We start from the raw sequence: 17,520 nt of genomic DNA on the forward strand, positions 1-17,520 counted from the left end.
GCTCACATTGCTCTCCTCCAGGAGACTCATCTGGCTCAGGGTAACACTCCTAAGTTTACTTCAAGGTGGGCATCACATCGCAGTATTACTACTTACTCTAACTATTCAAGAGGAGGGTTGGCTATTTTGGTTAGGCGGGGGGCCAATTTTATTGAAGGGGGGACTCGGGGGGGGGGGGGGGGGGGGGGGTTGACCCCGAGCGACGGTACTGCCTGCTATGGGGCAGGCTCAATTCACACGATATCGCTTTTGCGAACTATTATGGCCCAAATATAGATGACACGCACTCCCTACTCACACTGCGCGGCAAACTACTCACACTGGGGTGCGGACAGGTGATCTGGGGAGGGGATTTCAACACTGTCATTGACCCAAACATAGACAGGTCCTTAGCCACAGCTGCCCACTTCACCATATCTCCGCACACGATGCGTGACATTGTCCTACAGGATAAGTTGATAGCTACTTGGCGCTATTTACATCCGACCATACGGGAAGGGACCCATCACTCTACTGTTCACAACACCTGGGCTAGATTGGACTACTTACTTGTCTCCAAGGGTATGACACACTGGGTGGACAAGGAGACTCACCTTGCCAAAACTTTCTCGGATCATTCCCCGGTCTTGATCAGGGTGAAACCTCCTGTAGATCTGGCCCCGTACGCTAGCTGGAGACTCAACTCCCTGCACCTCCAAGATGCAGTCTTTAAGGCTGAATTGTAGCAGGAGATAATATTTTTCCCCAGAAACACCGGCTCCGTCACTAGCCTCACCACTGTATGGGAGGCCTTCAAAGTGACAGTACGTGGATGGTGTATTTCCAAGGGGGGGGGGGGATCTTGCGGGACCTCAGACGGACCCTAACCACACTGGAAGGAGAGCTGAAAGAGCTGGAGCGCGACATAGTGGGCGTGGGGGACACACATGACTTACGGGCCCGGCAACGGGAGAAACTGTCCGAATACACAGAAGCTGCTGAAAGGAAATGCAAATTCTGAGGGAAGCACTGCAGGGGTAGAATATATGGGGCGGGAGACAGGCCAGGGAAGTCCCTTGCAAGTGCGATTCGCCCCCCCCAAGGTTTAGGAACTATGTCACTGAACTCCGGAACGAGCAGGATGTTACCTGCAGATCCCTGCAGGACCAAATGGCTACCCTGACTGGATACTATCAAACTCTTTACACGTCCCAAAGACAGCAAACGCTAAACCTTGGAGCCTACTTTGAAGAGATCACTCTGGCATAGCTAGGCGACGTACAACATAAATTTGTATCGCTAGACCTAGAGGTCGATGAGATCACTGAAGCAATAATGGGTATTAAGTCTGGAAAAGCTCAAGGGTCGGACGGCATCCCTATCGATTTTTACAAAACATACGTTACTATATTGGCTCCCGTCCTCAAAACCGTGTTGTATAAAGCATTAGAGGAAGGCACGCTCCCCACTACGATGAGAGAAGCTCAGATCCTTTCCCTAGGAGGTGTGACTCATACCGGCCCTTGTCGCTCCTCAACAGTGACACTAAAATATTGGCCAAGGTCCTTGCAACTAGATTGAATCTCCTGTTGGAGCGATTAGTGCTACCAGACCAATCGGTCTTCGTGCCCAACCGGGCCACCACCCATAACCTAAGGACTCTTCTGGCTATTAACCAGGAAATTGACCCAAGCAGTGACGCAGTGGCTGTCTTTTCAGACGCCACCAAGGCGTTCGATTCAGTGGAATGAGACTAGGTGTTGGGTACTCTGGTGCATATGGGGATGCCGGAAGCATTCCTATGCTGGATCCGACTACTCTATGCGGCGCCGCGTGCCAGGGTGCTCCTTAATGGACCGCGTTCAGACTCCTTTGCCATAACTAGAGGGACAAGTCAGGGTTGCCCCCTTTCCCCTGTCCTTTTTGCCATAGCGGTAGAACCCCTAGCTGCTAAGCTGCGACAATACCACAACCACAGAGGCCTTATATATCCCTCCAGGCAAGTCCTGGTGTCGCTATACGCGGACGACATCACGCTATACATTCACAGGCCACGGGAAAATCTTAACCCGGTTTTGCGGGAAATTACCAAGTTTGGTGCCATTGCGAGTGTCCAAATCAACTGGGGCAAGTCCGCGGTTTTTCCCCTTACTGATCGCACTCTCCCACATTCCCTAGACTACCCCTTGCATTGGGAAGGAGATGACTTTAAATACCTCGGGATTTACATCACAAGGGATAAAGAAGTTAATGGCATCACGGCACTTACAGTGCCAAGGAATGGCCCTGGGTACTGTAGGGGCAGAGGGCTCATGCACCTGTGCTTACACCACTGGCATAGGGCACCCAGCTAGAGGGGTAACTGGTGGATGCCAGGGTAGTGGGTTTGTGGGCATGGCACACAGGGATGTGTGCCATGTCGACTCTTTGTTTAGGTCTGCACCAGGAGACTCAGTCTGCCAAGGCAGGGTGTGGGTGTCAGGATGCAGGGCCCCTACGGGTGGCACACTAAGCGCTGCAGCCCTTAGGGGTCTTCTCTGGTCACAAGGCCCTGGGTACCTAGGGTACCATTTACCAGGGGCTGGCATGTGGCCAGAGATGTCAATTGGGTTTCAGCTTCAATGCAGTTTTCAGGGAAGGAACACAGGCCCTGGGCACCTGATTGGCAGGAGCCTAGGACACACTCAGTCAAAGCACATTAGTAATTCAGCAAAAAGTGGGGTCAAACATGCAAGAAAGATGGCACTTTCTTATAAGAAGGGTACAACTCCTCTAACAAACGATCTATGTGAAATCGCAGCCGTCTTTTCTTCGTAGTAATCCATTCCATGCGCTCTCTGCTCATCCACTTTCAAACATATGGGCGAGAGTTCCATGTACTCTGTTTCCGCCACACTCTCTGGGTGGCCAGTCCCACCTGATTAGTCCTTCAGCACATTTCCATGTTGGCTGTGAGTACAGAAATGGCCAAACTCAATACTCTCACAGGTCTACTTTACAAACCTTCTTTTTGTCCTTACCCTGCCGCCCGCCCAGAGCGACCGTTGAGAAAGAGTGATCCCTTGCTTGCTGTTTCCTGAGACCACATTGTGGCAGAATGTGGACTCTGACGGAGAGTCCATCTGCCAACTGATCCATCTGGTGTGAATCTACAAATTGCTGAATTTATGCACCGATGGAAGCGTACACCACTACAAAGCAGCAAAAACAAAGGCAATAAAGGCATAATTATACACAGTAGACAAAGGAGTTTTGAAATGTCTATAATTTCCGAATTTTAACTGCAACCCCTAAAGAAGGTCGCCCAACCGAATCCAGGCATGTGTTGGAAGCAACTCAAACAAGGGAAGAAAGAAATGTAATTAAGAAAAGCTGCCATCTACACCCTATACCCTACCAGGGCTCCCTTCAGTAATTTAGCCTTTTTGATAAAAGGACTCTTTATGCTGTGCATGGGACATATATTGCATTCCATATTCCACTACTGCCTCCACTACAGCTTTTGGCAAAGTATTATTAACTTGTGCAAGGATTTAAATCATATGTGTGTGAAAACATCAGTAACGTCGGCAACCAACACAGAATCTAGCCTAAGCTGAAAAATGGGAAGAAATCTGTCACTATACTCAATTACTATGATTCTGATAAATCCTTTAACAAATATTGCACTTACATTCTCAGTCGAGGCTCGACACATCTCACAAAATAGTCAAAGTCATCTTCGTCCTCATCATCCCAGCTTCTCCATATGTTCTGATAGAAAAATCTAAAAAAAGATTAGGTGTCAAATATGTAAATCATCATGAATTAAATAGGATTATACAGCCAAATCTCAACTTCTTTCCACAACCTTTACACCAGTTCAGATAAAAAAAATATATATATACACACACACACACAGAAAAATACAAAGGTTTAAGTAATGTTATAGTGAGGTGAATACGTCTGTGACAACATTAACATTTTGAACAACAAAAATAAAGCTCTCTCAGTTATAGTTAGCAGGGCTTTAGAACTTGCGCCCTCGCGATGCACTGCTTATGACCTCACATATGAATTCACTCATGACGTGTTCTATGACATCATTTATAACATCACTAATGAAACCATTGATGACCTCACTGATGGCATCATCCAAGCTGTTTATGTACACATTGCTCCATAAACGGGTATTGCATTAGAGCTTTGAATGCAAGTGTAAAATAGTTCAGAAGAATGAGGAATCATTAATGCCATCACAGAAACAACTCCCTTAGGTGTAGAAAGCATGGGTTATATGCCACATTGATCCTAGTTATACTCCAAGGGGAACGTATCTATGATATGACGCATGAGTAGCAAAAGACTTGTCAAGCAAGATATATACCTTCCAATTCTATAGATCACACGTACTCCAGAGGTCACGGGTTTTAACACAGAAAATATAACACACACTTGTATTAAAAGGGTAGCAGTCCAGCCATTTTAAATTTCACAACAGTGCACAACAACTAAAAACAAATGTGTTGGGGTGAAAAGAAAAGCTGTGCTTTAGAACTCACAACAGCGGCAAAGCATTATGGTAATGGTAACTTTTTACCGGGTGTGCTCGATAGCTAGAGCAGTTTGGTCAAATTCCCCGGATTCGTCAAATACAACAAAAAGCTCCTGCAGAGGTACACATTCTTTGGCTTCAAGCAGTTCCTTCATGCACTCCATGGTGAAAGTATTGATAGGAGATTCGCACATGAACGGCTCGCTGAGCTGCACCACAGCTTTCAGAGTCGAATACTCCACATCAAGCACCTGAAACGAGAAAACCGTCAGATTCAGACGTAAATAGCAAGGCAACATCGATGGCGCGAATGTCAAAGCCAGTAGTGTGGGAAGATGGTAGGCCAAAGACACACTTTAACTCCTAGACAATAAAACCTCGCCATGGTGTAAGGCTCCTTCCATACTTTAGTGATAGTTGCCATTTTGTAGAATTGCTTAAGGGAAGGGGAGCAAGCAATTACAAAAATCTGTTGGCCCTGAACCTTGGCCTCCGCATCAACCCCCACTATGCACACAGTCTATGCAATTTGATGCATCTAATACCGCCAAAGGTAAGCCCGTCTACGCCCGTCCGCGCATGGACCGCGCCCAGTGCCAGACCCCCTGGTCCCCGCAATGCCCCCCCCCAACCGCATCACGTACGACGCCGCTACCCTCTCCGCCCTTAACCCCGTCCGCTCACCAAACTGCTACCAAGCCGCTCCTGGACTCACCCATGGACCCCTCTCCTGCCAATCCTGCAAATTCGACTGCACCAAGACCCACACCAAATCCACAAACTCCAAACAGAGATCCGACACAAACCATCTGAAGTGCATCCTGCTCAACACCCGCTCGGTCCACATCCACGAAATCGACCTCTGGAACCTACTCGACACCACTTCGCCGGACGTCGCGTTCCTTACAGAAACCTGGATGAACGCTTAGTCAGCTCCCGACATCGCCATAGCCATCCCAGACGGCTACAAGATCATCCAAAAGGACAGCACCAACCAAACAGGAGGAGGCATCGCCATCGTCCATAAGAACACCATCCGCATCACAACCAACTCTGAGGACACCCTCACAGCCGCCGAACACCTTCACTTCCAAATCCACATCAACCCCAAGATCACACTCAGAGGCGCCCATATTTACAGGCCACCAGGACCTCTCACACAATTCAGCGAAGACATCACTGACTTCATCAGCCCTCACGCCCTCCCCTACGAGGACTACATTCTACTGGGAGACCTCAACTTCCACCTGGAAAAGAACAACGATAGCCACACCACCACCCTTCTGGACAACCTCGCACTCAAACAACTTGTCGACACCCCCACCCACTTGGCCAGACACAGGCTCGACCCAATCTTCACCTCTAGCAAGCATATCTCCTTCAATCATACCACAATTCTCCACTGGACGGACCACAGCTGCGTTCACTTCGACTACAAAAAGACCACAACACACAACCACCCACAACCATTACCCCGCAGAAACTGGAACAAAATTACCACCGACCAGCTCTTCACATCGCTCCACCAAACCCCCCCCCGACAAATCACCGGACTCAAACCAAGCAGCCACCGACCTCACACAATGGATCACCCACTGCGCTGATGAATTAGCACCCTTGAAAAACATTCATATCAAGCAAGGCAGCAAAAAAGCCCCATGGTTCCACGAAGACCTTAAGAAATCCAAGAAGACCTGTCGCACCCTAGAGAAAACCTGGCGAAAAAACCCAACCACTGACAACCTGTCCACTTTCAAGAACGCCACCCGCAAACACCACCAATTGATCCGATCCACAAAGAAATCAGCATTCATTCAACACCCACAACAGCAAGGAACTCTTCAACATCGTCAAAGAGTTCACCAACCCCACCGCCGACACCAACGACATCACCCCCTCTCAAGACCTATGCGACTCCCTAGCCTCATTCTTCCACAACAAAATTGCTGACATACATAACAGCTTTGGTAACCAATCCACACCCCCCTCCTCCGAAATAAAACCCCCTTCCAACAACCTTTACGCCTGGAACCCAATCACCACTGAAGACACATCCGCTTGATGAACTCCATCCACTCAGGATCGCCAACCGACCCATGCCCCCACCACATCTTCAACAAAGCAGACTCCACCATAGCACCCCACCTCACAGACATCATCAACTGCTCCTTCGATTCCGCTACCTTCCCGGAAAGCTGGAAACATGCCGAACTCAGTGCTCTTCTGAAGAAACCCACAGCAGACCCCACTGAACTTAAGAACTACCGCCCCATCTCACTCCTCCCATTTCCTGCCAAAGTCATTGAGAAAGCAGTTAACAACCAGCTCGCCGCCTTCCTCGAATCCAACAAATCCCTCGACCTTTCACAGTCCGGCTTCCGAGCCAAACACAGCACTGAGACCGCCCTCATCGCAGCAACAGACGACATTCGAACTCTTCTGGACAACGGAGAAACAACTGCCCTCATACTACTCGACCTATCTGCAGCCTTCGACACAGTATGTCATAGCACCCTTATACAACGCCTCAGCAACATCGGAATACAAGGAAAAGCACTGGACTGGATCACCTCGTTCCTTACCGGAAGAACCCAGAGAGTCCGCCTCCCCCCTTTTAGATCAGAGGCCACTCCAGTCATCTGCGGCGTACCACAAGGATCATCTCTCAGCCCCACCCTCTTCAACGTATACATGAGTCCCCTGGCATCCATAGCGCGCCAACACAACCACAACATCATCTCCTACGCAGTTGACACCCAACTGATCCTCTCCCTCACCAAAGACCCAAACACCGCCAAAACAAACTTACACGAAGGAATGAAAGAAGTAGCTGAATGGATGAAGAACAGCCGTCTAAAACTTAATTCGGACAAAACTGAAGTACTCATCTTAGGCTCATACCCCTCCGCCTGGGACAACTCATGGTGGCCTCCGGCCTTGGGAACAGCTCCCATCCCCACGGACCACGCACGGAACCTGGGTTTCATCCTAGACTCCTCCCTATCGATGACCAGACAAGTCAGCGCCGTCACGTCATCCTGCTTCAACATCCTACGCATGCTCAAAAAAATCTTCCGCTGGATCCCCACCGAAACTAGAAAGACAGTCACCCACGCACTGGTCACTAGCCGACTGGACTATGGAAACACCCTTTATGCCGGAACCACAGCCAAACTACAGAAAAAACTCCAACGCATACAAAACGCCTCAGCCAGACTCATACTTGACATCCCCCGCAAAGCTCACATTTCCGGCCACCTTAAAGACCTACACTGGCTCCCCGTCAACAAGAGAATAACGTTCCGCCTCCTCACCCACGCGCACAAAGCCCTCTACAACTTAGGACCCGAATGCCTCAACACACGCCTGTCCTTTTACTCCCCCCCGCCAACTACGATCGTCCAACCAAGCCCTCGCCACTATCCCACGCATCCATAGAACCACTATGGGAGGGAGATCCTTCTCATACTTAGCGGCCAAAACCTGGAACTCTCTCCCCACCCACCTCCGCCTCACTCAGAACCACCCCGCCTTCAGAAAACAAGTTAAGACTTGGATATTCGATAAGTAAAATACACACCTCCCCCAAGCGCCTTGAGACCCTCTGGGTGAGTAGTGCGCTATACAAATTTCGAACTTGAACTTATGTCTACAACACCCAAGAAATAAGCATACTTAAATTCAGCTTATTTTGTCTAAATTCTTTATCGGATTGGTTTATGAAAGAAACCGTAATTTGCAAGGTATTTTCTATAATAGCAGATACTTTAAAAAATATTTGCAGCAGAGTAACAGACTCGAAAGAGCAAAAATAGATCTTACTTCTAAATCGTGCATACTTTAAGGCTCATTTGACTTGGTGACTAACCCTTTGGCCATACATTCACAAAAGAGGTAGTGGGCTTAACAAGTACATTGGCAAAATGCACTTAATTCCTGGAAAACTACGTCTGCGTAGAAATGCTAAACTGCTAACTGTATGCTTTATTTTTGGCCCCGCTACTTCACTCAAAATCAATGCATTCTGGGAGTAACATTTTGTTGCCTCAATTGATTCAATACAGCTGACTGATTGGTAGAGGGGCAGAAAGGTCAGTTATACGGCGGTCTGTGTATTCCCACTGACCTGGCAATCCTAAACGTGTCATATGCTAGAATTAAAAAGATGAAGGTATTGAGCTGAAGTGCTACATATGTAGGATTCTGTTAAAGAGGCCAATGATAGAAAGGGCATGAAGAAAGAACTGTTTTGTAACATGCAGGCATATATTCCTAAAAGAGAAAGGAATGTACAGGAGATGCAGAGGGTGCAGACTTTTTAGGTCTGCTTCAAACAAGGCAGTCATGGATCACCCCCTTTTTGAGTGGTACTGATGGTACCGCTTCATCGGACTGGACCAGAGGCAGAGGAGGCCAACTACAGGGGCAGGGTCCCGGGCGTGTTACTGATAAGTAGCTGGGCAAGGAAGGAGTGCTCTGATCTAGAGTACCGAGTACTCTAGTATCTGTGCAGCACTCATTTTTAGGTCTCTCCTAGCGTTGCAGCACAAATGTGCTGCATTGCTTTGCGAGACACGCAGTATACACTATAGTGTGAAAGCTCCACCCACTCTCCGGACCATCTTCTTCATTGGCTTAGATTATAAATGCTGCCTTCCGATTGGTTTTAAGCTTGTTAGTCCTTCCCCATAACACCCATGTCAGTCATTTGTATCCTTCCATGGCTACTGGCCCCTTCACTGCACAGACTACTTTGTTCCGCTTGTGTTAGTGGAGCTAACATTTTGTATAGACTTTGTTAATGGGAGCTTTTTGGGGTGAATGAATGCAGGTCACATAGATGGACTCTGCAATTGTGGATCTATTTCCTGTAGGGACACAGTGAGAAGAATGGCAGCGGCACGCAGCACCAGACCTATTCCTACTGGCTGTAGGATTCCCCTCCAAAGGGTTTACTGTCACTTTCTTTAAGTAGCCGGTTTCATTCCCTCAACATGCTGTGCAGCAGGTCACCCTTTCAATCCGCTCCCTCATTCATTCATTTTTTAGGTCTCAGACTAGCGTTGCACTGCGCAGCAGTGCTCGCGCAGCCGAGAATTATTGTCTCTTAGTTGGGGGCTTGAACCCGCCCTTCTTCTCCATTGGCTGGCTTCCTAAACGGAGGATAGCCATTGGAGGAGAGTGGCATCACTCCCTTTAAGCTCCGTCTTTTTCAGATTCGGGGGCGTCTTTTTTCCTGCTTCTTTCTAGTTTTCTTTCTCTTCTCTTCCCATTGGCTGGAATTTTACCTTCCAGCCAATGGGAACAGGAGAGAACGAAAACCACGTCCCAGAATCTGAAAAAAACAATGCTTTCTCCGAGGCATTTCTGCATCGCCTCGGAGAAAGATGGTGGTGCTTCAGCCCCTTCCTGTGCCCGCCCCCGTTTCTGCCGACCCAGTCATCAGAGGCTTGTAATCTGCAGTGAATCTCTGCTCTCCCCGGATGGCTGATGACCCCGTGCCTGAAATCCCGGGCTCCAGGCCCCTTTTCCCCGGTGCACTCTCGCGCTAAAGTACAGCTGCGGCGCTGCACTGTTTAAGTAGCCCAGCTTCAGCCCCTTCCCGTGCCCGCCCCTGTTTCTGCCGACCCAATCATCAGAGGCTTGTAATCCGCGGTGAATCTCTGCCCTCCCCCGATGGCTGCCGCCTCTGTGTCTGGAATCCCGGGCCCCTTTTCCCCCGGTTCACTCTTGCGCTCTGCGGCCAGGAGCAGCAGCCCGCGGGCGGGAGGGGCCTCCTGCAGGGAGCGGGCCCTGTGGCTTAGCAATGGGGCTCCGGGGGCTGCGGGGAGCGCGTTCTGGAATGGGCCGAAGTAACACAGGGCTTTGCCGGCCGGGAGTGGAGACATTGCCAGGGAGCCCCGGCCCGGGGGCAGGGGGTCCCTCGCCGCGCGCCTGAACCCTTGGCTTTGGCACCCAAGTGTCGGGGGCAGCCAGGGGGACTTTTACCAGCAGCGGGGTACCAGCATGTTCTCAAGACGTGCTTCAGGGTGAATACAGGCCAACTTCCGACTGACCTAAACATAGCCGCCAATGCTTTTACTTTGACTCCTGGGGCGCTTAAGAAGCTGTCCCTACCCAGGCGACCATCGAAGACACGCATCAGCGATCTGCCCAGGAGGTTTGTGCCTCAGTGCAAACTCCTTGCTCCAGCGACTTGAGAACACTCTCAGAGGACAGACACGAGCGATTCTCTCAAGAGGCTGGTGTCTGAATGCTGCTTCCAGTGCTACAGTCAAGCGCCTTGAGGTCACTGAGAAAGGACAAGCAGGAACAAAAGTCAAACGAAGCTCTCTATGAGACACGTTTACTTTCTGTATTTCCCACGCGGTGCCTTAACCCTGAGCAGGGAAATGAAGGGTGTCAAGGGTCTACAGGTGGGACAAGGGGTCCAACCCGTCATGCTACCAGGGCTCAAACGGTAAGTGATGTTGCAACCGCTACCCTTGCCATTTTGGTGAACAGATGTTTTGGTGTTTAATTCTGTAATATTCTTTTTAAAGACACGTCTTGTCCATTTTGGAAGGATGCTGGGGGGGTCGTCATCATTATCTTATTTTTACAGTGCCTAATTAGCATAAAGAGTAATCCAAACTCTTGTGAACCTAAGAGCCTCCGATCAGTGTAGCAAGCGCACCAACCCACTGATCTAGGTTAGGCTGTTTATTTAAATGAACACCTTAAAGCTTGTTTTAATAGTGCGGACTGCTGAGTGATAATAGTGCTTCCTCGGCGCTAAAGTACAGCCCTCCATGCTATATACATGATTATTGTGTTTGCGCATTGCTGCATGCTGCTGACTCGCATAACACAAACCAGGTGTTGTGCCCGGTCCGGACTGCCCCACAGTGACCCAGTGAGGGGGATTAATACATCGGGGGCCACATGCTATGTGTGGCAGGGTGACTGAGGTGTGGCGTCACTGAGCCGCAGACTCTCTCTGCCTGTCTGCAATGCCCAGAGCTCCTTGGAGTGAGGAATGCAGGCCTCTGTGTGTATGTGTAATAAGGGTGCGAGGCCTGCAGTGGTTTTGGCTCCTGTGTGTGTGTGATGAGTGCGTGCGGCCTGCAGTGGTGTCTGTCCTTGTGTGTGTGAGATGAGTGTGTGCGGCCTGCAGCGGTGTCTGGCCCCGATGTGCGTGTATGTGTGTGTATGATGGGTGTTTGTGGCCTGCAGTGGTGTCTGTCCCTGTGTGGGTAATGAGTGTGAGCTCCTGCAACGATGTCTGCCCCTCTATATGTGTGTCCTTGTGTGTGTGTGTGTGGCCTGTAGTGGTGACTGGGTGTGTCAGTGTATGTTAGTGTTTGTGTATATAATGAGTGTGTGTGGGCCCTGCATTGAGATATGTGTGTTTGCGCGTGGTTTCTTTATATATTTCTTAACTTTAACACTGAGCGTAGTATCCTTGAAGCGGGCGCCGCGCTCACTGTTAAAGTTAAGAAATATATAAATAATCAAAGCACGGGTGTCGTGAAGCGGTGCTTAATAGGAAAAAAAAAATAAGGATTCACCCCACCTTCGTAGGCTGACACAATAACAGATTTTTCTGAGGCCTACCTCTGCGTTTCCATGTATAAGAAATTGTTAGAGATTTAGACTTCATTGTAGGCTCCTTCCGTGTGGAGACTGTGGCGTGTTGTGCAGAGCAATGTTTAATCTCCAGAAGATCACCAGTTAAACTGATGTTACTTATAACAGCGTCTTGTAAATGCAGTTATGGATACCGGTACATTTGTTGCAAACTGCATACATTTTCCTTGAGAGCCTCGATTGTTTTCAGGATATCTGCACACATTGAACACTCTGAAGTTAAACGAGGACCAGATTACCGGAACATGACTATATTAACGAGGCCAGGGGATGGCTGTCCAGGAAACACAGAGTTCCACTGAAAAGCAGAAATCCGAAACAAGGCCAGCAGAGAGAAATACCCATCCAATGAGCTAACCCAGGGGCCCCAGGGTTGGATTGAGATAAAAAATCGGCCCGGGCACGCATAAAAGAAAAAAAAAAAAAAATCGGCCCACATTTGCATAATGCCTTCCCTCAAATCCCTGCTTTCAGCGTAATTTTATATTAAAAAAAAGGGGGGGGGGGTAAAAAAATGCACGCATCAGTTTACACTAGTGAAACGCACCTTAAAACAAGTGAGGCCACTTCTGCTCAGGCTCCCTGCCCCGCTCTGTATGCCTACATTAATGGGAGGCTCAGCGAAAGAAAAGGGATGACACCTCTACCTGTTGCTGCTATACGGGAGATGAGTGCCCATCTCCCTCCAGAAAGGCCACTCAGACGCCCACTGGGCCGCTGGCGGTATAGTCTAACAACAGATATTCCGCCCAAATTGGCCCCCAGGCTGCTCAAAAGTAGCCCTCAGCTGGAACTCTGACCCCGGCCCCTCTGGCATTGCCCGAATGCCCCCATGCCCCCGTTACCAATCCGACGCTGCCCAGGGTGTGCTTTTTTAGGCACAATCTCTTGGCGGGCTCTTATTCTAGAGCCCGCACTTGCAGGATTAAACGTGAAGTTGTAAGTCCCACAATGCATTGGTCTGGTGGCATGCAGGCGGAAGGCAATGCTCAACACTTAAGCGGCTGTGCTTTCTTAATATATAAAAACAGTCATGGCTAAGCTTTTTCAGCATCACCCTCAAGAGCACACCTTGAGGGGCAGTGAATATTCCCTCAGCGCAATTTCATACTTAAAATTGGAACAGAGTGTTCGTCTTTCGTGGTTGTGTTTTTCTTTCTTTTTGTGGACACGGACAAGCTTCCTTGTGTGCAGCAGGCAGGGACTGATTGCAAACAAGTGACAGAAGAGATATTTCCATATCTGCTCTGTGTGCTGCCCGAAAATAATACAATGCAGGGAAGGGACATAGTGTTACAGGTTAAGTACAATATTTAGGAGGGGCCCTGGTGTCGCTGCACCTGCTGCACCATGAAAATATACGCCTATATCTATTCAGCCCCCGGGGCTGTCGGTCCTTTGCTTAGTCCATGTCCTGATGATCACGGTTTACTTTCCTTTCAAAACACCGTGAGGCATTCTGGGTGTTGCAGTCTGGATTTGCTTCAATTGAAGAAATGAGATGTGAACACTTGATAGCTGTGATTTGAGGATAAAAACGTAATGACTGGAACAGCGTCTGTGATCACGTAGAGTGCGGTTGTCAGCCTGACTGTCATATCACAGGAGTCGTCACAACTCTGTCACTCAGAGATTTTACTGCGTGGGCTGCCACCAATCCCTGCTCTCACTGGAGGTTGTGTTTTTCTGTGCTAGGAGTCTCTTGGTGCTCTGCGCGCGCACTCAAGAACCGTCACTTCTGTCTGTCCAGTCCACCCACATGTGCTGTCACTACATGGTGCTGTCTCAGTTCTATCAAGGGTGTCTACTCTGACTCTGCTCTTACCACCGTTACTGTTCTACCCACAAAATGGAAACTGGCTGCTTTCTACTTGCACTTATAGCCTCTTTTTACCGCCTTTACACCCCAGGGCTGTCAATGACTGCCTCTACTCTCAAATCCCTATACTACTCACTCTCTACTACTAACTCTACTACAACTCTATACTATTCACTCTTTACTACTCTCTACTACTCACTCATTACTACTCACTCTAATACTCTCTATTACTCACTCTCTACTACCTCGTGTACACTAAACTAACTCTTTACTACTTACTCTCTACTACTACTCTTTGCTACTCACATTCTACTTCTCTCTTCTCACTCTACTCAATTCAATTATTTTCTTTATTCGGTTATGAAAACACAATAACCATAAAAGTTCAGATAAAATCACAGTAAATAGACATAACAAATTCATCCAGTGCTCCAAAGTCAATTCATCATAATTCAGGATACAATAGATTTCCGCGATTTAAAAACATTTTTTAAAAACAAAGAAATTGATACAATAGTTAAAATATTGTCAAGTTTCTGTACAGCTAAAAAGGCAGGGCGACAGCGATTTATTTCCATGTCTTCAATAGAGGAACAACCCACCTTCATCTGGGAATTGTATAAAATTTGCAGAAGAAAAGGATATGTATATCTGATGGTTCTGACAAATCGTCGCAGGGACACAATCAAAATTTTCAAATAGTCATTCCTAGCGGGGAAGCTAAGTGACCTAAATAACAAATTAAATCTAAAACGAGTTTATAAAAACCTTTCATAGTCACTCATTTGTAATTTAACATATGGCTGCATTTTTCTGGAAATCACAATTTGCTCATGGGCAGCCACCGTAATTTTCATAATTTCTGTGATGGTTCTGCACTCATGCAAGTAGGTCATGCACTTTTCCTTCAAAGCTTTCCTGGAGATATTGCACAGTGAGGATGGTTCAGTATAATAATTTGCCAGGCCCAAGAAATTGAAGAATTTCTTCAAGTAGCACAGCCATCCAATTTTTCCACTCTTTTCTAGCCCAACCACGTTATTCATAATTGAACGGTTTAACCCACATTCATCAGTCGTCCAGATTCTGTGCCATAGCAGTACCGGGGCTGTCTTTATAATATATTCCAGATATGGTCCCCCAAGTTCAGCATGGCAAACATATGTGGAAACACTTTTTGGAACGCCTAGAAGGTATTTCATAAAGAGGTTTTCCACCACCTGTAATGATTTTACAATTGCATGTCCCCACAAGCCAGCGCCATATGTCATGATTGCTACACAGGTAGCTTTATAAACTATTAACATCTCCCTAATAGGTTTCCTGCCAATTTTTTGACTAAAATGTTTTAAGGCCATTATTGATTTACAGTACATTCTTTCTAGTCTTGATTGTGGTGTTCCATAGACCTGTGTGATCGAACAAAACTCCCAAATAGGAAAAAGTTAAGTATAATCAACTGGGGAAGAACGAATAAAAACTACCTTTCTCTTTTTGTGTGCACCCAGACCACAGGTCATGGTGAAGGTCTTTGAACAGTTTATCCTTAGATCCAAGCCTATCATAAAATCTGCAAAGGAGGTAACTAAGCTTTGCATGCCCTGCTGAGTTCTGGCCTTCAAGACTGCGTCATCGGCATACAACAATGCTGGGACTGATCTTTCCCCCACCATCGGCATATCCCTACACTCCCTCAGTAATGTATTCTCCACATTATTAATATAGAGTGTGAAGAGAAACGGAGCAAAGACGCAGCCTTGTCGTACTCCCCTAGCGATGCCAAAGGATTCTGTACATTCGCCATTTTTTCCATGTCTCACTCTAGCGGATGCACCAGAATAAAGTTCCCGGAGGAAATTAATAATAGATGTATCTACCCCCAGTTTTTCCATAACCAGCCAAAGTTTACTATGTGAAACACAGTCGAATGCAGAAGTTAAAACATTCGACCCTCCTTGGCTTTTGTATATTTTTCTATTAAAATATGCAAGTTCAAGCACTGGTCAATTGTACTAAGCCCGTTCCTAAAACCATATTGTAAATCACTGATTATCATATTTGCATCAGCCCATGTTTGAAGCCTATTTAAAATTACCCGCCCAAAAACTTTAATGGTGGAGTCCAGAAGCGATATTGGGCGATAGCATTGACAACTAGCTCTGTCCCCCTTTTAAATATGGGAACTATCAACGATTCACACCAGGAAGATAGAATGCCATTTCGAAACGTAGCATTGAAGAGTCGGTGAGGATCGGGGCCCAGAGATCTAGGTTATTTTTATATAGATCCACCGGGACCCCGTCAGGGCCGGGTGCCTTGCCCCCCAGGCTTGCGTTAATACTAGCATTCACCTCTGCTACAGAGATCAGATACCAAATTATTCTTTAGATGGCAGTAATCTCCAATTACGTTTTCCTGTGTTAAACAATCTTCCTCTGGTCTCTCAGCAGAGTATAGTTTTGAAAAGTGCTTCACCCACTCTTTTTCAGTTATGGCTACTTCTATTCTAGCTGAAGCGTTATAATTCAAAAAAGGGGCATTAACAGCTTTCCAAAAAGCTGCAGTATCTCGACTTAACGATGCTTCGCACAAAGTATCCCATGCTTCTTTTTTTAAAAATGTCTTTTCTCTTTCTTAGGGTCTGCTTATAAACATTTCTAAAGTCCTTAATTAGGATACAATCTTTAACTGGGGCATTTAAAGCATGTTTAAGGTGTGAATAGGCCTTTGTATAGGCCGTATCAAACCAGCTCTTTTGAATGTTTTTAACACCTTTTGTTTCAACCCATAGTAACTTCTTAATTTGTGATGTAATTAATAAGAAGTTTTTTATAATATCAGTATCTTCAGTATTTACATCCGTGCAGGTGTAAAACTGGGGCTCAGTACTCCTGGGACAATTTTTGTCCACTTTAACGAGTAACCATTTTTCCTAGCCATAGAGATGTTCTCTACTCGTGTATTAGGCATTTCTTTTCCGTGTAGTGCCATAGGTCTGCCTAGAGGAACTAAACTAAGGGGAAAGTGATCACTCAATGAATTTTCAAGGGTGTTAAATGCCTGAATCATACCCCCATGTCTGGCAGTCATGATTATGTAATCAATTGTTGAATTTGCTCCTCTACCGGTAAAGGTGGGAGAAAATGGCATCTCAGGGCTGGCCAGTCTATTCGCAAAACCCATGTCACACCCAAAGATAACTTCGTTTAGGTGGTCCCCGCACTTGGTGTGCTCAAAATGGCTCAGACTGGTATCTTTATCCAGCATGACACCACAAGTTCCTCTCTCCCCTCGTACACATAAAGAACAGTTAAAGTCTCCTACCCATATAACACAGACCTCTCTAAATCTTCCTTCCACCATAGATTTTATATTGCCCCCTAAAAACTTAAAAATATTGTCCACGTCCTCTCCCGGGACATTGTTATAAAAATGTACCAAAACCAAGGAAAACCCATTATCAATCACAATCCTGATAATATGATAATACATGTTGTTAAAAACAATTTCTACTTTAGTGCATAGTACCATATTGGACACATAGGTGCATAAGCCCCCT

The 17,520-nt window shown here is 47.1% G+C and overlaps 1 protein-coding gene across 1 annotated transcript in view; it reads right to left on the reverse strand.

Moving 5' to 3' along the window:
• The window catches only part of SHCBP1 (SHC binding and spindle associated 1), a 286,230-nt gene that overhangs the window by 185,657 nt on the left and 83,053 nt on the right, over positions 1-17,520 (reverse strand). The window contains exons 4-5 of the mRNA XM_086945110.1: positions 4,559-4,764; positions 3,653-3,745 (exon numbers count right to left, since the gene is read on the reverse strand). Of these exons, the coding sequence (XP_086801236.1) occupies positions 3,653-3,745; positions 4,559-4,764 (299 nt within the window). The remainder of the gene's footprint in view (positions 1-3,652; positions 3,746-4,558; positions 4,765-17,520) is intronic.

The sequence above is a fragment of the Lissotriton vulgaris genome, chromosome 12 (genome assembly GCF_964263255.1).
Source record: "Lissotriton vulgaris chromosome 12, aLisVul1.2, whole genome shotgun sequence".
NCBI lineage: Eukaryota > Metazoa > Chordata > Amphibia > Caudata > Salamandridae > Lissotriton > Lissotriton vulgaris.